The sequence below is a fragment of the Capricornis sumatraensis genome, chromosome 3, assembly GCF_032405125.1.
Source record: "Capricornis sumatraensis isolate serow.1 chromosome 3, serow.2, whole genome shotgun sequence".
NCBI classification, from domain to species: domain Eukaryota; kingdom Metazoa; phylum Chordata; class Mammalia; order Artiodactyla; family Bovidae; genus Capricornis; species Capricornis sumatraensis.
Window position 1 is genome coordinate 145,583,282 of NC_091071.1, and position 23,803 is coordinate 145,607,084.

Genomic DNA, 23,803 nt, shown 5'->3' on the forward strand with positions numbered 1-23,803 from the left:
ACATGTAGTTTGGTGAGGGTGTGAAACTGGCAAGTAGGATCAAACTAATAACATCACCAAACCACCATGAACTACTCCCTTTAAATGAGTCTATCTTAAGATAGACATAAAATAAATTATAAATAACACAGACCTGTTAAAACTCAACACTAGAATAAGAATTAAAAAACAATTCTCTTTTGATTGAATTAGACCATGTCTCTACTTGAGGTTAGATAATGACTATAATTTTAATAGTTCTCAAAAAATTTTACACTGAATTGTCATGTTTCTCATCCTTAGCTGAAACATTCATAATAACAGTGAACAATGAAACTACAATATATTTGGGGGAGGACTTTAAAATAATACAAACTCAATGATTCTTTTTATTAAAGAAAGCTAGGAGGGATAAATAAAATCAACTATGGTCACCTTCTAGCAGTTACCACTGCACATTCTATCATATAGATTATAAAGCCTAAAGAAAAATGGACAGATCAGATGTATCTTGAACTCTGCAGTTCTTGTTCATTTTGGAATTCAATGATATATATATATATATAAAGTAACCTGTGTGTGTGTGGGTAGCAAAGTTTTAGGTTTTTCTTTGGTGATCTTATGATGTAAGTTTACAAAAAGTTCCCTATATTGATGGGTGAAAAAGAATTATCCATAATGTTAACATTACCTTAAATTTTATCTAGTTTATTTTGTTTGATTCATTTGGTAAAACTGAAAAACTAGCACTAAATACAGGTTAAAATGGAGACATTTAACCTAAAGCCTCTCATATAATATCTTATAAAATAAAGTTTAAAAATAAATTTAATTTTGGTACATCATTTTTTAAATTTTATACACAGACATACACACATATACAACTTAATTCTTTGACTTTTTTCAATGGAATAACAGCCTAAAGGTTTTTAAAATCATAATATTCTACTCCCCACTCATGCCATGGAATTAGTAATAAAAAGGAAAGAGGATTTTATTATTGAAATTAACTTTTTAGAGAGTAAAAAAAATAGCAAATGCAAATTACACATTTTAATCAATATATTTGATTTAACTTTTGAAATCTACATAAGGTTTCCCAGGTAACCACAAATTAGTACTCAATAACTTTAAAACAAATTAGTATTTGAACAAAAATACTTGAAATCACATTTGCCTTGGGAAAATACTCCTGGCAGAATGCTAAATTTGATTTTATTTAAGCCTCTTACAATCTTGAGTTGAAATATTTTTAAATCCCTAATTTAGGTTACTGAATTCATCATTCAAAATAACGCTAATCTGAAAAATAACAGTAAGGATCATTTTTTTAAAATAACTGTTAATTCACTTAATTATGAGACTAATGACAGGGTAATTTAGTTGTTACATTTACAAAATACTCCAGATATCCTCAAGCATTTTTAATAAGAATTATTTCTGTATTTATATGATCATCTTAAAGGGGTAGGAGAAATGTCTAATTATAGCCAGAAACATTGCCCTGTTGCTGAGTAAGTCTTAGTGAGAAGGTGTTTGCTAATTCTGTTCCCATGCCATGGGAAGGGAAGAAAGAGGCATGAGGAAGGTAACGGTCATGAGCCCATTTTTGGTAAGGGGAAAGAGACTATGGCAATAATGCACTTTGATTTCAAGCAAATGAAGCTTTGAGAAATAATGATTTTCCTGGCCTACACCTTACAGAGATATGTGTAAAATTATCTGATAATTAACTGAACGGTTCAGTTGACTAACTGTATTGTGTATATAACTTGAAACAATACATCCCAGTTATTTTTTAATAATTTGTTTTTCTTTTAATACATAGACTGAATCAATTGGTCCTTTTCAAGTTGGTTTAAATATATATTAAATATTACATATTGTCTAATATATATATATATTACTCACATTTTTCACAGGTAAACAAAAACAACTTTCAGGAGAAATTTACAAACTTACTAAACACATCAGTAACACTATAGCATTTAAGTTCAATCCAAAAACATTAAGTAGGCTATTGTATCTGTGATAATCTTCTGATGAGTGGGCAACGAAGTCAGATTAAGAACTCTGGATTCAGAAGAACAATTAAGATGTAGTCATGTAACCACATTATTGTTCGTTTTCATCCTAAATCTGTTTCTTTTTTTAAAATCAATCTACTCATCTAGTCAAGGACGATTTTTATTCACTGAGGGAAATTAACTACTATTCTTATTATGGAATAAATTATATTTCAATATTTTATATATTTTCATAAACACATTTCTAGATCTGTGTTTACTCAATTGAAATGCAAATATACATGCATCAGTTTACTCTGGTGAATCAAAGGCAGAGGGTATGCCTCTGTAGGCTGGAACCACCACCTACAAATATGGAAAATCCCAACTACGTGTAGAGAGGGCTTTGGAGCAAGAGAATGGCTCCACAAAGCTGCAATGGACAAAATATGGTGTTGAAAAGTTACAAAGATGAGAGTACTCTACCCCAAAGAGAGGCAAAATTAAGAATATTCTATATGTATAGTGTTTGTATCAATTTGTGTTCATGCATGAACTGATTTACTACCCCTGCTTCTTTTCTTCTCACTTCATTCCCAGTGAAGAGTGCCTGGAGTATCCGATGACAATATTACCTGATTACCTACTAAAGTAGCAATACCAAAGTGGTAACACCAAGCCATTAATAAGGCACTGGAATTGACACTTTAGTAGAGTATGAAAGAAGAAGAAAAAGAAGTGAATTAGAGCTGATACTCCATGTCATTTTAATAAATTGGGTGATTGTGTATTTTTTCCACTATCAATCTTATATTAGACATTCTGTGAGCTAAAGACACAGAAGCTTATGTTTCACAAAGGGATTTAAGGATTGAAGACCGTGTCTTTTATACTAGCAAGCTATAAATAGTTGGTGAAAGGGTGAAGTTCTAAAATGAAGATAGTTCATCAAATTAAGGATAAAAAATTTGCTTAATGTCTATATTTCAACTTCACTTTTTGCCAGTCTAAAGAAACACAAATAGACTTTCCATTCTCACAGTGCTAAAATGGAATTGAAAATGTCATGACCCACTAAGACACATAAACTGGGTCATCAGAAATACACATGAAAATGGCTAACTTAAAGACACACCACAATTTTATGGTTAACAATGTGCGGCAGGCAGCCCAAGCACCTCTATGAATTGTTTAGTAACTTTTAACAAAAAACCACCCAGATCTTAGAAAAGTATAAAAATTTCCCAATACTTTAATAAATATTTATTAATATTAAAAATTCATAGAGTTCCAAGAATATGTTTTAAAAAGTCTATTTAGTCTATTTTCCTTGCCAGCTGAGTGAATCCTATATTCCCAGGACTCATGGAAATCTGTGTAACTATTTAGAAATAGTTTCCTGGTGGTTCAGAAGGTAAAGCGTCTGCCTACAATGTGGGAGACCTGGGTTCAATCCCTGGGTCAGGAAGATCTCCTGGAGAAGGAAATGGCAACCCACTCCAGTAATCTTGCCTGGAAAATCCCATGGACAGAGGAGTCTGGTAGGCTACAGTCCATGGGGTCACACAGAGTCGGACATGACTAAAGCGACTTAGCAGCAGCAGCAGCAACTCTGCTTTACCATAGTAAATATCGAATGGACAGTACAGTAGGTGGGTAATTATTTCTGTATTTATAAACCAACAATCCTCATGAAAGTCACTGTAGATACAGTGAAACATCAATTAACCTAAATTTTCAACAGAGTACACTCAAATTTTTTGAATGTTCTTAACTCAGACCAAAAAAGGTTTATTAAAAATGTTACAAAAATTGTTTAAATATATTTTTCAGCCTTAAAATGAATACTATTTGCAATTCAACTGAAAAGTCACTCTAGTAATTTTATTTAGTTTCTACATTGCTAGATGTGAGACAGAGACATCCCAAAGTGTGTTATCTCCCTCAATATCATCTCTCCGAGATGACGGATACATCATAACTTTGTGGATCTCTTCTTTTAAACCTGCAGTTAGAATAACTTCATGACCATAGAAACAAAGTAGACTCATATTTTACAGTCTTTTTCTTCTTATCAAACATGATACTTAGCTTGATCTTTTAATTTTTTCCATGAGACATTTCTAACATAAGAAAAATCATCTTGACTAGTAATACAAATATTACTATAAATTATAAAAAATATTTTAAAAATATGATGCTATTTAAAAAGGAAATTCAAAACAAAAAGTAAAAATATAACTGACTGTATGGTTGGAGAAGAGTGTAGGCCCTGAAGTTGATGATTTCAATTAAGGTAATAGTGATTCTAAGGTGTAGTTTCTCACTATAATGAAACTATCAGCCTTAGAGTATTGATATACGAAGCACAAAATATTTGAACAAAACTACTTTGGACATCAGGAAACACTGAGCCTAGCCTCAAAATGCCCTTAACTACATAAGGGATGATGGATAAATCACTTAAATGTTTTGGGCTTCATTTTCTTCATGTGTAAATGAGAAGTTTGGACTAAGAAGATGTCAATGTTCTCAGGATCTCTCATGTTTTAAGCATCTACTTACTAAATTGATTACTTAGAAGTCTTTAAATCAGTCTTTACTGTGATTTATCTCTCTTCCAAAGGAGTGTCATATTTTAAAACTCTGAGTGTATGACTTATTACTGTTTTGCTCTATTAATACCTCTCTGAATTATAGTTTAAGCTATCATAACCTTTAAATCAAATTTCATATGAATTTGAAACTTTTTAAGCGTCAACGATCCACCTACCTTATCACAGTATCATTTCTTGTGTTTACATCAAAAAGAACTTAAATTTTTTACCAAAGGATTTAAAGAGATTTAAATGAGGCCTTCTCAATGAGTTGGTTTTTCACATTACTCAGATGTATAAAAGTATATTAATCTGAGGTCCTTTTCCTCACCTGATTCTATGATTACACATTCCAACCACCCTTTGTTACATTCTACCCTATGTTATCTCCTTGCAGGAGTTGTGGTTAAAAATTACAGGAAAAGGGTGACATCCTGGAACTGGGGAAAATAAGTATCTGTCTCCTACACAGACCCATGGAAGGCAAAGACTGACTGAAAATTGTATTTCAAGAAGTTAATTAGATAAGGTGAAAAGGATCCACTATTATAAAACTGCATGAGGACCACATTATAGGATAAATGTCTAGCTAGCAAACTCTATTCTCTGCCTATGGGTATGGTAAAATATGTATAGGAGTACAAAAAATCAAGTTACACAATGAAATTCTCCTATACCTTTTGAACCCTCATCATATTATTGCTATATTAAGAACTGTGGAAACTGAATCCCAAACTTCTTTTTGAAATGCTATTCAGATCTGAAGGCTGGAAGTCAAGACCCAGGCTACTTGCTGCTTTTCAGCAATCCAATACTAGCAGAATTCTGAAAAAGGAGTTTCACCATTGCCACCCCTGAATAAAAAGGAACGAGAATAGATGTCAGGTAATATCAACATCAGATGTCACAGGCAGTCATCAGGTTATTCTTTCAGCTGCTTACCAGTGTGACTCCTTTTATGTACCATAAGCACATTGGGCCCAATGCAAACCATGCCACAGACGTCACATTTCAGTTTACCATTCGGAAGCCGGATTCCTCCCTCGCCTTGAAGCTCCTGGACTTTCCTGTTGTCTGCCACCTCGCTGCTTTCAATTAGGGGTTCTTCTAGGCTGCTACCCTCATCATGGCCCCTGATCTCATCTTCGTGGCTCAGGGGTTTCCTGTCACACTCTTCATCACTCTGCATTTCTAGCTTTACTGAATTTGCTGTAATTTAAAGAAGAAAGGAAGACATTTTGAGTGCGTGTTATGTGTTGTCCCTACATCTCTTTCCCACACATTGCCATTCTATTAACATGGTTGGAAATACTGTAGAATACAGCATATTCTCTGTAGAATAAAGTCCATCCCTCATGCAACATTATACGTGCTTTGCTCCAAGGTCTCCAGTGAAGCTTTGGTATGAAAGTGAAGATGACCTAGGGAAGCTCAAGGTAAACAGAATGATGCTTTCTTTTTACACACATGTTTTTCTTTAATTCAGGGCACACTTTTTAAGCAAGTCCTTAAACAACTGGTGTTGTTAGATTTTTGAGTTTGTCATTAAGGTGACTGAGACAGGATTATGAAAAGGACAAGATGGGATACTACTTAACCCACTGAGCTACACCTCTTCTTAACTATATATATATATATATATATATATATACACACACACACACACACACATACATACACACACACACACACACACACACACACACACACAAGTCATAGTCTCTGTTTTCCGTTAGAGCACTTGTGTAAACCTGCCTTTGAAATGAGCAAGAGAAACAACTCGGGATGTTAAGCCAGCAAATGTCTTAGACACATGAAGTCATCCAGGCGAGGCAAATATTCTAAAAAATCAGACTAAATAATACAGTCAGTTGAGAGCTATATAGATGAAGGGCAGAGTGCACAGAACTCACATGCTCTTAAGCTACTCTGCTTTTTTATTCCCTGTGTGAAAAAAGTTCTCCATAGAACATATTAGTCTGCAAATCAAAGTATTCCAACTTTAATCTATGCACACCAAAAAGCAGTGAATGACAGGAATGGCATAGCATGCATGCACGCACTTGTGACTGTTAAGAAATTTAATGCCTTCTGTTTGCTGTTTTTGGATCATCCCACAGAAAAGTTGGAATTTTGTTAGCACAGCCCTCATGCTGGATTGCTGACAGAGTCCTTTCACAGAGCAGAAGCAAGCTTTAAGAGAATACCAGGTTTTATCCACTGATCTTGAAAATTTCTCAAGAAACCATATTAAAGTTACTAAGCAAAACAAATTATTTGGTATTACTTGAATAGAGGAAATATTTTCATAAAAAGGAAGTACATTTTTTTTTACTGCAATTGTTTTCTTAGAGAAACCACCCCTTCTCTGCCCTGTTGTTAGTTCTTATGACAGGCAGCACATACTATCAAAATGACTCCTCCATACTCCCTCCATGGAACTCCCCTGTGAACCACAGGCAGTGTGGTGCAACGTGGGGATCACTAGATTTAGTTAGGAGAACTAGCTTTGACATTTACTGCAATATAATCTTGAACTAGTTATTTAACCTCTGAATCTTATGTCTTTCATTTACAAAGTGGAGATGAATTCAGATAACAGAATAAAGTTTAAGCACAATAGTTTAGCTATTAAGAGCAAAGTTTCTAGCAGTGGCACTTAGTATTATAAAAGGAGTGTCACGTGGTGCATATTACTAAGTTCTCCATGTCCTCTACAAAATTGGAATGATAATAGCACCCACTTCGTAGGACAGATGGAATCATTAAATATCTAAATATAAAAAATGGGCTTACTATTATTTTTCTTTGGACAAAAGTGTTTTTATTCCATAAAGTTTTTGTAAAGATCAATTAATGTAACAGTACATAAACTAACCTAAGAACTACAAAGGGATATACAGCCTTCTTGCCTCATCTCTAATAGAATATATATACCTTGGGTTTTACCCTATTTACAAATTAGCACTGCTTTACTGGGTTTTGAGAAGAGTATGGACAATATTTTTCCATCTTAATATTTCCAACATGCTAAGATATTTGTGGCATACAAGAAGTAATTCAGGTAGTATTCCCTGAAACATTTTAATTAACTGATTAAGAATTTTCTTTCTTTAAGGTATTTTCTTACATGTTTAAAGAATCCATTAACAGAATAACAAAAAATTAATCATCGTAAAGAATTAGATTTAGAAAAGGCAGAGGAACCAGAGATCAAATTGCCAACATCCACTGGATCATCAAAAAAGCAAGAGAGTTCCAGAAAAACATCTACTTCTGCTTTATTGACTATGCCAAAGCCTTTGACTGTGTGGATCACAATAAACTGTGGAAAATTCTTAAAGAGATGGGAATACCAGAACACCTGACCTGCCTCCTGAGAAATCTGTATGCAAGTCAGGAAGCAATAGCTAGAACTGGACATGGAACAACAGACTGGTTCCAAATAGGAAAAGGATTACGTCAAGGCTGTATATTGTCACCCTGCTTATTTAACTTCTATGCAGAGTACATCATGAGAAACGCTGGGCTTGATGAAGCACAATCTGGAATTAAGATTGCCAGGAGAAATATCAATAACCTCATATATGCAGATGACATCACCCTTATGGCAGAGAGTGAAGAAGAACTAAACAGGCTCTTGATGAAAGTGAAAAAGGAGAGTGAAGAAGCTGGCTTAAAACTCAACATTCAGAAAACTAAGATTATGGCATCTGGTCACATCACTTCATGGGAAATAGATGGAGGAACAACAGAAACAGTGAGAGAGTTATTTTGGGGGGCTCCAAAATCACTTCAGATGGTCACTGCAGCCATGAAATTAAAAGACGCTTGTTCTTTGGAAGAAATGTTATGACCAACCTAGATAGCATATTAAAAAGCAGAGACATTAATTTGCCAACAAAGGTCCGTCTAGTCAAAGCTATGGTTTTTCCAGTGGTCATGTATGGATATGAGAGTTGGACCTTAAAGAAAGCTAAGCACCGAAGAATTGATGCTTTTGAACTGTGGTGTTGGAGAAGACTCTTGAGAGATCCTTGGACTGAGAGGAGATCCAACCAGTCCATCCTAAAGGAGATCAGTCCTGAATATTTGTTGGAAGGACTCATACTGAAGCTGAAAATCCAATACTTTGGTCACCTGATGCGATGAACTGACTGATTTGAAAACACCCAGCTGCTGGGAAAGATTGAGGGAGGGAGGAGAAGAGGACAAAGAGGATGAGATGGTTGGATGGCATCAGTGACTCAATGGACATGAGTCTGAGTAAACTCCGGGAGTTGGTATGGACAGGGAAGCCTGGTGTGCTGCAGTCCATGGGGTGGCAAACAGTCAGACACGATTGAGTGACTGAACTGAACTGAGCTGAAAGGATAAAAAATGAAAATTATGTCCTTTTCTGCCTAAATCACCCATTCCTCAGTTCTGGTCTCAAAACCATAATCCTTGTCTTCTATTTAGAACTGTGTACGTACGTATGTGTATACATGTATATATGCAGGTTACTGTTTTTACACAAATTGAGCTGACTTTAACTTCCCTTTCTTCAGTTAATAATATCTGTTCAATATTTTCCACATTAGTACAAAGAAATTCAGGCTGCCCAGGTGGCTCAGTGATATAAAGAATCCTTTGCAGGAGCTGCAGAAGATGTGGGTTCCATCCTCGAGTTGGGAAGATTCCCTGCAGAAGGAAATGGCAACCCACTCCACTATTCTTGCCTGGGAAAACCCATGGACACAGGACCCTCGTGGGCTACGGTCCATGGGTCACAAAAGTGTCAGATACAACTGAGCAACTGAGCACACAGGCACAAATATAGAAATCTACACTGTTCTTTTCTAATAATACCTGCATAAAATCTATTTTACACACATAATATATTCACCCAGGCTATTAAGATTATTTCTTTAGTGCTATTATAGACATTATTGTATAATATACCATACAAAACTGTTAATCTGGTAAAAACTAGTTATTTTACTTTAGACTTTTAATCTGCATTTTTTATTGTGAATGAAGTTGGGTATCTTTTTCATGTTTAAATGTGTTCTCTCTTTTTTTTTTTTTTAGAAATGCCTATCATAATTCTTTGCCCATTTTTCCACTAGGTTGTCAGCCTTTCTCACTGAATTTAAATGCTTTATATACTAAGGAACTTAGCCCTGTGTCTGATATGTTTTGCAAAAACTTTGGTATATCTTTTTACTCCAGGGTATTTTTTTGGCATGTATGTTAAATTTTTTACATTTTGAATTTTAACATTTTTGTTAAACATAACATATTTAAGCCATAACAATTATGACTTCTGGATTCCGTATCTTGCTTCAATAGTTTTTCCATATTCCGAGAAGTTCTTCCATTTTTTTCTGAGAAGGAAAACTGTTTTAATCAGTGTAAAAATACTATCGGTTACCCTACATAGTTCCATGTTTCATTTGTAACTGTCACATAAAGGAAAAATTAAGAAAGAAAACAAATGAAAAATATGACTTAATGTAGCATGATTTCATATACCAGCCTGTGAGCAAATTTTCCTGCACATTAAAGTCATGTACTAAAGATCACAAATTTCATGGCAATGCTATCACTTATATTTTTGAACAAGTCAACATCTGATAAGCTGCCTTTAATGAGTAGAAAGTCTACCCACATTTCATTTCGGGAACTAAAGAAATGTATATCTAAGAGAAGTTAAGTCTGAACGTATGGGCCTTTTCAATCTCAAAAAAGTGCAAATTTATGACTTGATGTTCTACTACATAATCTTTTCCCTCGGGAGAATATTAGAATATGGACGGTAAAACAACATTAAACATTAGCAAAAATGTCATTTTACAACTTATCAGGGCTTCCTTGCTGGCTCAGTGGTAAAAGAACCCGCCTGCCAATGCAGGAGACATGGGTTTGATCTCTGGTCCAGGAAGATCACACGTGCAACAGAACAGATAAGCCCAAGGGCCACAGCAATTGAGCCTGTGCTTAAGAGCCCAGGAGCCTCAAATACTGAGCACCCAAAGGCCACAATTACTGCAGCCTGTAAGCCCTAGAGCACATGCTCTGAAACAAGAGATGGCATCACAATGAGAAGCCCGTGCATTACATCTAGAGGGTAGTAGCCTCTGCTCGCAGCAACCAGAGAAAAGCCCATGCAGCAAGGAACCCAGCAGTAAAAAATAAATAAAATTTAAAATAGTTTTAAAAAGTCCAGTTTGTGAGATATTACCATTACAGTTAGAACTTTCTTTTCTATCTACAGAAGAACATACTTGAGATGAATATCCAAAAGCATAGATTTACTAGAACTAAATATAAAAGAAGTGGTAAACTATAGTAAGAAACTAAGATAAGAAAGCTTTCTAAAGTGAGCAATGCAAAGAAATAGAGGAAAATAATAGAATGGGCAAGAATAGAGATCTCTTCAGGAAGATTAGCAATACCAAGGGAACATTTCATGCAAAGACAGGCACAATAAAGGACAGAAATGGTATGGACCTAAAAGAAGCAGAAGATATTAAGAAGAGGTGGCTAGAATACACAGAAGAGCTATACTAAATAGGTCTTAATGACCTGGATAACCATGATGGTGTGATCAGTCACCTAGAGCCAGACATCCTGGGGTGCAAAGTCAAGCAGTCCTTAGGAAGCATTACTAGGAACAAAGCTAGTGGAGGTTATAGAATTCCAGCTGAGCTATTTCAAATCATAAAAGATGATGCTGTTAAAGTGCTGCTCTAAATATGCCAGAAAATTTGGAAAACACATCAGTGGCCACAGGAATAGGAAAGGTTAGTTTTCATTCCAACCCCAAAGAAGGACCATGCCAAAGAATGTTCAAACTACCACACAACTGCACTCATATCACATGCTGGCAAAGTAATGCTCAAAATCCTTTTAGCTAGGCTTCAACAGTATGTGAACTGAAAATTTCCAGATGTACCAACTGGATTTAGAAAAGGCAGAGGAACCAGAGATCAAATTTCCAACATCCACTGGACCACAGAAAAAGCAAGGGAATTCCAGAAAAACATCTACTTCTGCTTCATTCACTATGCCAAAGCCTTTGACTGTGTGGATCACAGCAAACTGTGGAGAATTCTTCAAGAGATGGGAATACCAGACCACCTGACCTGTCTCCTGAGAAATCTGTATGCAGGTCAGGAAGCAACAGTTAGAACTGGGCATGGAACAACAGACTGGTTCAAAATTGGGAAAGGAGACGTCAAGGCTGTATATTGTCAGCCTGCTTATTTAACTTATATGCAGAGTACATCATGAGAAACGCTGGGTTGGAGGAAGCACAAGCTTGAATCAAGATTGCTGGGAGAAATACCAATAACCTCAGATATGCGGATGACACCACCCTTATGGCAGAAAGCAGAGAGGAATTAAAGAGATTCTTGATCAAAGTGAGAGAGAGTGAAAGAGCTGGCTTAAAACTCAACATTCAAAAAACGAAGATCATGGAATCCAGTTCCATAACTTCATGGAAAATAGATGGGGAAACAATGGAAACAGTGAGAGACTTTATTTTGGGGGGCACCAAAATCACTGCAGATGGTGACTGCAGCCATGAAATTAAAAGACACCTGCTCCTTAGAAGAAAAGCTATGACAAACCTAGACAGCGTATTAAAAAGCAGAGACATCACTTTGCCGACAAAGGTCCATACAGTCAAAGCTAAGGTTTTTCCAGGAGTCTAGTAAGGATGTGAGAGCTGGAACATCAAGAAGGTTCAGTGCCAAAGAACTGATGCTTTCAAACTGTATTGCTGGAGAAGACTCAATGAGAGTCCCTTGTACAGCAAGAAGATCAAACCAAACAATCCTAAAGGAAATCAACCCTGAATATTCACTGGAGGGAATGATGCTGAAGCTAAAGTTCCAATACTTGGGCTACCTGATGCAAAGAGCTGACTCACTGGAAAAGACCCCGATGCTGGGAAAGATTGAAGGCAGGAGGAGAAGCAGACAACAGAGTATGAGATGGATGGTATCACTGATTCAATGGACATGAGTTTGAGCATATTTCGGGAGACAGTGTCAGACAGGGAAGTCTGGCATGCTGCAGTCTGTGAGGTCACAAAGATTTGGACATAACTTAGTGACTAAACAACAAAACTATAGTAATCTTTTCTCTAATGATATTATACTCTGAGGAATTATATATTTGCCTCGTATGAATATATATACTATTGCTATAGTAAATAATGATTAATATTTATTGATATAGTAAATCAATAAAATACAACACATTTTAATATATATGGCATATATTTTTTCATAAATATGGTGGATGTGCTTATTCACTCAGTCATGTCCAACTCTTTGAGACCCCATGGACTGTAGCCCACCAGGCTCCTCTGTCCACGGGAATTCTTCAGGCAAGAATACTGGAGTGGGTTGCCATTCCCTTCTCCAGAGATCCTCCCATCCCAGGGATCACACCCAGGTCTCCTGCATATCAGGCAGATTTTTTACCATCTGAGCCACCATGGAAGCTAAATATGGTGTCCTATTGTACAAATAAAATTCCATTCTAATTAATATTTAGCTCATCTTACCAAAATTAAGTTGAAATTCTAAGATAAAAGTGATTACTTAAAATAATCAGAATTTTAACCGTTCAATATTTTTCCTACTCAAAGAACCTACAAGATTTCTCCTATTATTTATTTTTACTATTTAGGATTTTTCTAATTAATCTAGGGCATCTAATATTTTAACTATTAATGATTAAATTTGTGTTTGGGAAATGTATACTCTAAATTATAAACTACATAATGACTATAGTTACATGAAGTCAATATAAATTAATCACTGAATAAAAATCAAAGTAGTGGCGCTATCAAATTTTTGAAATTAAACTTTAACTCTTTATCGTATAGTATTCCCTGGTGGCTCAGACGGTAAAGTGTCTGTCCACAATGTGGGAGACCTGGGTTCGATTCCTGGGTCAGGAAGATCCGCTGGAGAAGGAAATGGCAACCCACTCCAGTACTCTTGCCTGGAAAATGCCATGGACAGAGGAGCCTTGTAAGCTATAGTCCACGGGGTCGCAAAGAGTCGGGCATGACTGAGCGACGTCACTTCTTCATTCCTTTTATAATTTGGTTAAAAGAAAGGCATTCTGATACATGGCTAATTTCTTCTAAGATAAGAAAATGTTAGTATAAATGAAATCTTATTACTATATATCAACAACAAAAATTACTTTTCAAGCTTATTTTCTTGATAGAAAATGAAGAATGTAAAAATTCAAGCATATCCATGTGAAATGATACACATCTTTATATATTGAGAAGCATTAACAGTTTAATGAAAACAATATTTTGTCAGAATAATTAGCAATGAAAAAAGGATGTGAAATAAGATTTTAATTGATCAATTTGTTCTTTGTTATTCAATATTATAGCCACAAATAACTATCATATATAGATAGGTGAATATTATCAATGAAAAAATAAAATGTTTATTATAAGTATTTTTCCCCCCTTTAACTTGAAGGAAATGATACAGTTCACAGTTTTAAATAAAGAAGAGTTGAATTTTGAAGTATCCAAAAAAAGTTACACTGATTCTTTGTTACATTGATTCTTTTAGTACACTTGGAGGTTTGTAAACACAATTAAAGGATAATAACTGTTGATTGAAAAGACTTTTATAATCAATTTTAAATCGATAAAGCTTTGAATATATTTTAGGATAAAATATTCCACATATATAGTTATGAAAAAAATTGCTCCATAATGCAAACATGTTTAAGGATTAAAGATTTATCCCCTTCTTTATGCTTCCCAACTACTATTGAACTTTAGGATATAGCTTATAGATTCTATAAAAATGCATGTTTTAATCACCTCCATTTACATGTGATCACCCCAATGCCAAGAGGTAAAGAGATTCACATAAGAGCTCTTATAAATGATTCCCAGGCCAAACAAATTTCAATAATAAAAGCTTTTCAGTAAACATACTGGATTGTCTACACTCAAAGCCTTCATAATTATCAGTTTCAAGATACATACTACTGAGTGGATAAAGTTACACTGGACTTGTCTTAAACTCAGTAGCATGGTATTAAATAAAATGATAACCTAATAAGGGTATTTACACAGCTAAACATATATAGATCATTGCTTTAAAAAAAAAAAAAAGGCAGAAAACCAAATGGGGAAAAATCATGTTGTTTTGTGAAGCTGTTAAAACGCATTATTTTAATTCAGTCTATTTCATAATGAAGTTTTCATTACCACTATTATCATACTTTAAAAACTAAAGACAATTCAAAGTCTAAATGTATACCACTTAAAAATGAAATGCACAATGCTGTCACATACATTAATAGACCTCACACAGTAGAGCTCATCCACTTCAACCAATAAGACACAAGGACCAAAATGAAATCTGTTTAAAACTCATTGACTGAGCAAGCAAATATTTATTATGTGCCTAATATTGTGTTGCCCAAAAAGTTTATTTGCCATCAATACTCTGCTAAAATTGATTATGAAGGTTTGAGACTAAAAGCTAAAGAACATTTTTCACTTAAATAAGAAACTTGTATTCAGTTCAGTTCAGTTCAGTCGCTCAGTCGTGTCCAACTCTTTGTGACCCCATGAATTGCAGCACGCCAGGCCTCCCTGTCCATCACCAACTCCCGGAGTTCACTCAGACTAATGTCCATCGAGTCAGTGATAGCAGCAGGATGGTATGTACCCAGCTCAAGAAAGAGTGTATGAGTAAAAAGTACAGGAAATATTTTACTAGCATGTAATTTGGTTACATACTGAATTTATTGACCTAAATAGTACATAAATGCGGAGAGATTTTTCCTTAGAAATTCCTATTTTTTATTAACTCAACCAAATTACCCACTTATGTAAAATGGTACGAGAGCATATGATTTTGCAATGTCTGGCACTTGATGGCTTCAAATAAAATTCTCAGCTTTTAACATCTGGGGGGAAGATCACTTTTTTACACACATGGAGAAATATATTCAGTTAATTTTGAATTATAAAAGTGGAATAAATTATATCCTCATTGTTAGAATGAGCTTTTCACAGATAATCCTATCATTTGTTAAACGTCGAGTTTTTGAAAAATCATAGAAACCAGAACCTAAAATACCATTATCAAAATATTTTTAAAATCTAAATTAAACTTTACACAACTTCAAACTTTATTATTAGTATGAGTTGATTCTATTCATCCACAAACAGATTATTGAAATTTCCTAGCCAGGGAAATAGTGCAAAGGGATTATGATTTATTTGCTGTATTTGAAAAGTTACAATATTTATCTTATGGAGTATAAAATAGGCCTTCTGTCTTAATTACGATTCACTTAGTGATTTATTTCTGTTTAATTTCCAAGCTATAATTTTCAACTCAATTTTTAAAGGAAGTAAGTAGTCAACACTATTGGAGCTAAAGAAATATTTCTTTCACAGTGCTAGTAATAAAAGATAGCTAAAATGCCATTCTTATCAAGTTGCGGGAAAAAGCCTTTCAGGTGTGATGTGTAAGTCAGCTTTCATGTGCTTGGTTTCTGTTGTGTGAACATTTAAGAGGACACTTACATTGTGTTATTACTTACAAGCGTCAATTCTCCAGGGCTATGCCAGATCATGGTGTTATACACACTAATTGAATCAATATGTCTATCTAATAATCTGTTGAAGTTGCCTCTGAGCTCATACAACTCTCATTTAAACTTTCAAAAAAGAAACACCAAACATGATTAAATTCATGTTAACAGCCCAGCAGCTGTTTAAATAATGTGTTAAAAACACAAACTGCTTTCCTAACTCTGATGTAAAGTATAATTATTTACTAACAAACTTTCCAGCCATCTACACAATTGAAGTAAAATCCTCACAACAAAAATTAAGGTAAATGCAATCATTTTTCAAAAAATTTCCTCAACAAATTTTCACACAGTATTAAAACTCTGTTCCTTTTAACTGGAAATAAATTAATACATACATCGTACAAAACAGATCCTTCATAGCATCCTTAAAGTATCCAGACACTGGTGTCACTCAACTGCAGCTGAGGCATTTGACAGTAGCATTCTAAGTCTGCACATCACATTACCTCATTTTCTCTAAGTCCCTGCTCTCTCTCTCTCCTTTCCCAATATAGTTAGATTATATATTTCTTATACCTACTAGAGTAACTTGATCAAGACAGTCCTGGTTCTGAAATATGATTACTATTCTAAAAGCACTGTAGAAGAAAATTACTCTGCACCTGATTGAAGGAAACCAGGGTCTTTACTTCCCTTTCTGCCACTTAACTAGTTCTGGGACCTCGGGAAATTTGTTTATTTTGACTCAGCCTCCTGCATCACCTGAAACATGGGAAAAATAACACTTGATGTTCCTGAAGCCTAGATAAAACAGTCTCTACACCAAGGATTTAGAATCCTTTTAATAATTGTAATAATACAAAAATAATTTATAATTCTTATTGATTTAAAACAGTTCACATTGTCTCATTGGATACTCAGAACCACAGCGGATTATAGGTAGGACAGACACAGACAAATGGAGGTTGGTTGCTAAGTAACGTTCCCAAGTAAATGATATCAATGCAATATTTTCTGCCTTTTGTCTTCGCCATCTTCCTATGACACAATACTGCCTGTCCAATTAAGCAAGTAACTAATAGTAGTATTACATTTAGAAAAAATATCAGTCCTGAGCAAATAGATCTTTCTGATGCTATAAAACTGTGCCCATAAATTGAAGAGGATACCAGGAATTCAAGCCCACATCAGTTAGATAAAATAAAAATATGTTTCCATAAACTGAGGTGTAGATGAATACTTTTTCTGGGAGGCTTGTTCCTACACTTTTTCATTTGTAGATTTACTTTGGTCTCAAGGCAGGGACAGGTTCATGTAGTGCAACAAGTTCCTGAAGAATCTGCCAATATTCAATCCTTTTCCTGATCCCTACTTTTTCTATATTCCCTGTCATGACTTACAGGTGGTAGGTCAAGACAGCCATGGGAGGAATAAGTCGCTATTATCAACTTTAATCTCTAAACCAGTTATAGAGGATGGCATTTTAAGACTTCCTTTGTGGTCACATTTTGACAGTCTTGTGTCAATTTTTGTTACAAAGATAAATCCTATCGATGAGTAGCTCATGCAATATTTCATGTACATTTAAAGAGATTGTCCCAACAAAATAAATACCAGAAAAGTACTCTACCTCCTTGAAAAAGAAAAACCAAGTAAAACTAAGGAGCCGAGACTGTGACCCCTGATGCTCTCCCACAACACATGACCTTCTACAGCATGCCCATCAGCAGACCACACACCTTTACCGACCAGCACAGTGGCACCACCGCAGCCCAAGGAGGAAGTTTCTATTTTCTGGCAGACAACTAGTTCTTGGGAAATGTACGTGGAGAAAATAAGCCTAGTTTAAACAGAAATGCCACAGGCAAACAAGAGTCTATCCTGTTATCCATCCTTTAAATAAATGACAGCATTTATCAAGTCCCAGAGATTCAGTATCTGCCATGTCTTGCATATCCAACTTCTTTTTGTTACTTTTTAATGGGCAACAAAGAACTCCTTTTAAGATTGCCCATGTCCTTGCACCTGGAACAATTTCAACAACTTTCTAGCTGGGTCTCTCTTCAGGTTTTTGCCACACTCCACACCCCCAAATTCTCTTCCTAAAGCTGAGCTCATGATACTCTTTTAAATGTTTTCCGTAACTGGACTGTTTGCTGCCTACAAATTAAAGACAAAGGTATCGGTGTGGACTAAGGACCTCCACAGCACAGTTCCATCATTGCTCTTGGTCCTATGTCCTATTAGTCCCTTAGTTATTCATACTTTTTCCAGTCATTCTTCCTGGAACTTAGCCCATACGTCCCTACTTACTTTTTTTTTTTTTACTGATCCTTATTTTTTCTAGAGTCTTTCTCCTACTTCTATCAATGTCAGCATATCATCAAAGCTCATTGCATGTAAGTCACTTCAGTCATGTCTGACTCTGTGTGACCCTGTGGACTGTAGCCCACCAGGCTCCTCTGTCCATGGGATCTTCTCCAGGCAAGAATACTGGAGTGGGTTTCTGTGCCTCCTCCACGGGGTCTTCCTGACCCAGGGATCAAACCCATGTCTCATGTCTCTTGCACTGGCAGGCAGGTTCTTTACCATGAGCACCACCTGGGAAGCCCCTCAAAGCTCACTTATCTTCTACCTTTTGTCACGAAGTATTCCCTGTGCAAAAAGATACATTACAGTGATTTCCAATGGCACCCCACTCCAGTAATCTTGCCTGGAAAATTCCATGGATGGAGAAGCCTGGTGGGCTGCAGTCCATGGGGTCAAAAAGAGTCGGACACGACTGAGCGACTTCACTTTCACTTTTTACTCTCATGCCTTGGAGAAAGAAATGGCAACCCACTCCAGTGTTCTTGCCTGGAGAATCCCAGGGAAGGGGAGCCTGGTGGACTGCCGTCTGTGGGGTCGCACAGAGTCGGACACGACTGAAGTGACTTAGCAGCAGCAGCAGCAGCATTCATGTATTTGCCTTTAACTCTACATTCCCTGATAGCTCACCTGGTAAAGAATCCACCTGCAGTGTAGGTGACCCCAGTTCGATCCCTGGGTTTGGAAGATCCGCTGGAGAAGGGATAGGCTACCCACTCCAGTATTCTTGGATTTCCCTTGTGGCTCAGCTGGTAAAGAATCTTCCTGCAATGCTGGAGACCTGGGTTCGATCCCTGGGTTGGGAAGATTCCCTAGAGAAGGGAAAGGCTACCAACTCCAGTATTATGGCCTAGAGAAATCCATGGACTATATAGTTCATGAGGTTACAAAGAGTCAGACATGACTGAGTGACTTTCACTCACTATATTCCCTATGGTATAAGGTTTTTTAAAAGAAATGCTTTATTCACAATTGTAAAACTGTCTTCCCCTTACATACACTAGGTGCTCAATAAATGTTCATTGAACTCTTGTTGCAGCTGATTTACCTATCATACTTCTTTTTAAGTTACAGAGATCGCACATAAATAATTATAGAGCTACATATTAAACACAAATCAGCAACATAACATTAATTAAAGAAAAGACTTTAAGTGCATTATATACATCACTGATACAATCAAAACAGCTGCTCTGTGAAGTATATAATACTATCTTCATTTTACAGGTGAGAAAACTAAAGCTCAAAATGGGTGAAGTAACTTGTCCAGGTCACACATCTATTTAGAGCCAGATCTGAAACTAGAACTGAGAACTAAAGACCAAATTCTGGCTATTTCCCCTGTGACATCAAAAGCAAAATCAGTTACCAGTTACCAGTAAAGGAAAACAGGGATGCCAGTATGTTAAGGAAGAATAACTTTGGATCGGTGTGTGCCATCTGCCATTTTCTCTACTGCATGTAGAACACAGGTGTAGTAGTTTGCCAGCTTTGAGTAAAGAGAAATTTGTCTGAGAGACTGTTCTGGAAGAAGACCAGCTTCCACTGCCAGATTTTCTGAGCATGGATTTTATTTCATATAAGAGCAATCTACTTTGAACTGGTGTTTGGCAACCATCTGCTTAACATAACTGTGGGAGGTTTGTGAAGCAAATTACATTCTGAAATTCTCTCTTTTAATAAGGGGAGTATAAATTTTCTAACCAAACTTCTGTAAGAAATAAAATCATTACTATAAAATCCAGCTGAGTGGGCATATTCTCGAAGGGATCCACACATGAGATTGCCAGAGGTCACTGAGGACGCTTAAACCAGGTCAGAAGGCAGTGCCGCCAGCACGCTAAAGAGAAAGAGATAAGAAATGGAGCAGGGTTTCCATTACGGGGCAAGAATGACAGAGGAAAGAACCAATGCCAGGAGATGCACTTCATCAGCTTTACTGAGTCTCTGAACAGAAAGTGACAGAGGAACCCAACAGCTTTCCTACCCTGGGTTCAAGTACCCCTGGGTGCCAAAACCCACAACAAACATCAAGCCTAAAGAAGTTCTTCCCCTGATGTTCTTTCATAAACACTTCACTATTTGTGTGAAATAAGGAGAGTCAATATCTGGCCCTGAGATGCAGAGGACTGTTTGGTTAAAAATGTAAGAAAATGTTATCAAGCTGTAGCAAAAAAGAAAATGTATAGTTGTGATTAAGAAAAATGAACCTGGACAATCACCCAGCAAATTTTATTTCCTACAGTGTAGCAGCGGTAATATATTTTTTTTTTTTTTGCAATGTTCATACCTGTTTCCTACCACAAATGAATAGACATTTTAGTCGGTCTTATAGAGTGAATCTGTTAAAAGATAAAATAATTACAAAGCAGTATAGGAGGTATTAGGTGAGTAACAGAAATGCTGGATTAGAATACCTTTATTTAAGTATATATGTGAACATTAAGAAGTCATTTAGCAACTTCTTTGGCAGTCCAGAGGCTAAGACTCCGTGCTCCCAATGCAGGGGGTCTGGGTTCAATACCTGGTCAGGGAACTAGATCCCACATGCTGAAACTAAAGAGTTCGCATGCTGTAACTAAAAGATCTTGTGTGCTGGAACTAAGACCCAGTGCAGCCAAATAAATATTTTGGTGAGGAAGTCATTTAACACTGTCCCTGTTTCCTACTATGTAAACTGGGGATAATAACCTCTATATAAAAATCATAAAGCTTGGGAAGCAGAGTCACTTTAGTGCAGGTAAGACAGCCTATGGCTAAAAGATTCGGTATTCTAGAGCTTAAGGTCAGACTCTTTCATTTATTAGCGACCTGACCTTAAGAAACCTCAAGAAACCTCTCAGTCTCATTTTTCTCATCTATAAAGTCAAGATAATGATATTGCCTGCCTCCTAGAGCTATTCTGAGCATTAAATACAACTGTATATAAAACAGCCTTAGAGCTATTTCACTTCTTATCAATAGAGTTACCATATGAAAGCATATTATAAAACATAGGACATTAAACAAATGTAACTACAGGAGTTTGTTTACTACAGGGAAGCACAGGCTTCATAAATAAGTGGCATTTAAGACAGTACTTACAGGTTGGGTATGCCATATATAATAAAGAGAGAAGAAGGTAGGTGGCACTTAAGATGGGGGGCAAGCATAGAGAGAGGAAAGATGTATGAATACATGTTGGTTTTGAATGACACTATTTTTTTCTGGAGTGTATATATTCAATGGGTAACATGAATAGAAAACATTTAAAATTAAAGAGTTTAAAATAGAATGATGGGGATTAATGGGGATTCATGGTTACAGGCAGAAACTTAAAAGACAAGTGCTATCAACTTATTAGAAGACTGTGTTTCAATAACCACAATATGAAAGACTGTGAAAACTCCTTAGAATTGCTTCATTTATCCATTCACAATTACAGAGCACCTGCTCTGTGGCAGGTACCACAGTGCAGACAGTGAATAGGACAGATATGGTCCTTGCTTTCATGGCCTTTCTGACATTTATACATACATACATATATATATATATGTTTATGTATATGTATTCTTTTTGTTTTTATATATGGGCACCTATGCACAGCAAAATACTATGATGTGAAATACAATGATTTGTAAGCCCTCCCCCCAGCATGTGCTACTACTACAAAATCTCACTGCAAAATCCAGAGCATAAGTAATCAAACAATATACTTTCATAAGATCACTGCTTCAAAAAAAATAGCTTCTTCTGAATTGCAAGTAGTTACTTTAAGCATGTCATTGATCTGTGAAACAAAGTTCTGATTACTGAATGTGTTGTCTGTTTCCATTTCTGGAACATCCTTTAACCAGCTTTCTAAAGTTCATAGCTAAAATATATGAAATATACTTAAAATGATGACTTAGTTTGTTCTATGTATCCCAGAAAGCAAATTAAACAGATGTGTCTGATACTGTTAAAGGGCATACAAATAGCTTGTTTTAGCTTGTAAACGTAAGCTACTACAGCTTTTAGGTGCAAAAGAGCCCCTTATTCATTTTAAAAATACTTCCTTTAGCATACTTGATACTTTCCAATCATAAGACTAAAACTTCTACAACTGAGTTTTATTTCTTCACCTCTTAACTTATAATTTTGTGCTGATCTTGCATCTCTGTCACCTGTAATTGGATGTGTTACCTTCTAAGAGACTTAGCTTCCTCATCTGTGAGACCTAGATAATGCCACTTACTTGTGCAGATAAAATAATTAAAATTTTACCTGCCTGAGGCCATGATTCTTGAGGTCCCTTCTGTCTATGGTATATATAACTTATAGGATACAGACTATCCTTGAAATTTTATGTAAAAAATGATTTGTGTAATCAGTAATAATAATTAGCTACTTAGTATCTCAATGTAATATTCTCTCTACAAAAAATCATTGCCAAAACTGATGTTAAGAAACTTACACCCTATGTTTTCTTTGAAGAGTTTTATGGTTACAGGTTTCTGAATTCAGTTCTGTAATCCATTCTGAATTCAGTTCTGTGCAGGGAGTAAGACAGTAGTCCAGTTTCATTCTTTTTCATGTGGCTGTCCAGTTTTTACAGCACCATTTACTGAAGAGACTGTCCTTGACTCATGTCTTCTCTTGGCTCCTGTGTTGTAAATTTACTGACCATACACGCATGGGGCTTTTTCTGGGCTGTTTTATTGTCATCTGCGTCTATTTTTTTTTTTTTTTTTGGTAATATCATATTATTAGGATCACTATAGCTTTGTACTATAATTTGAAATCAAGAAGTATAATACCTCCAGCTTTGTTGTTCTTTCTCAAAGGTTGATTTGGCTATTCAGAATCTTGAGTAGCTTAATAAAGATCTTAGGATATTTTTCTATTTCTCTGAAAAGTTACATTGGAATTTTGATAGGAATTGCATTGAATCTATAGAATCCTTTGGGTCACATAAACATTTTAACAATATTATTCTTCCGATCTGAGAACACAAAATATCTTCCCATTTATCTGTGTCTTCCTCAATTTCTTTCATCAATGTTTAATAGAATACAAAGTTTTCAATGTACAGATTTTTCACCTACTTGGCAAAATTACTCCTAAGTATTTCATTTTGGGGGTGCAATTATAGATGGGATTGTTTTATTAACTTTTTTAATAATTCATGGCTAGTATATTCAAATGTAACTGATTCTTGTACATTGATTTTGTACCCTGCAACTTAACTGAATTTGTTAGTTCTAACAATTTTTGAGTGGAGTCTTTAGGGTATTCTAC

General features: G+C 35.6%; 1 protein-coding gene across 3 annotated transcripts in view; it reads right to left on the reverse strand.

Annotated features, from left to right (window-relative positions):
* The window catches only part of IKZF2 (IKAROS family zinc finger 2), a 167,228-nt gene that overhangs the window by 56,101 nt on the left and 87,324 nt on the right, over positions 1-23,803 (reverse strand). For 2 of the 3 annotated variants that reach the window (XM_068967789.1, XM_068967788.1), the window contains exon 3: positions 5,603-5,791. In XM_068967789.1, coding sequence (XP_068823890.1) covers positions 5,603-5,791 — 189 coding nt within the window. Of the gene's footprint in view, positions 1-5,524; positions 5,792-23,803 lie in introns of all 3 variants that reach the window. The other variant, XM_068967787.1, reaches the window with a different exon arrangement.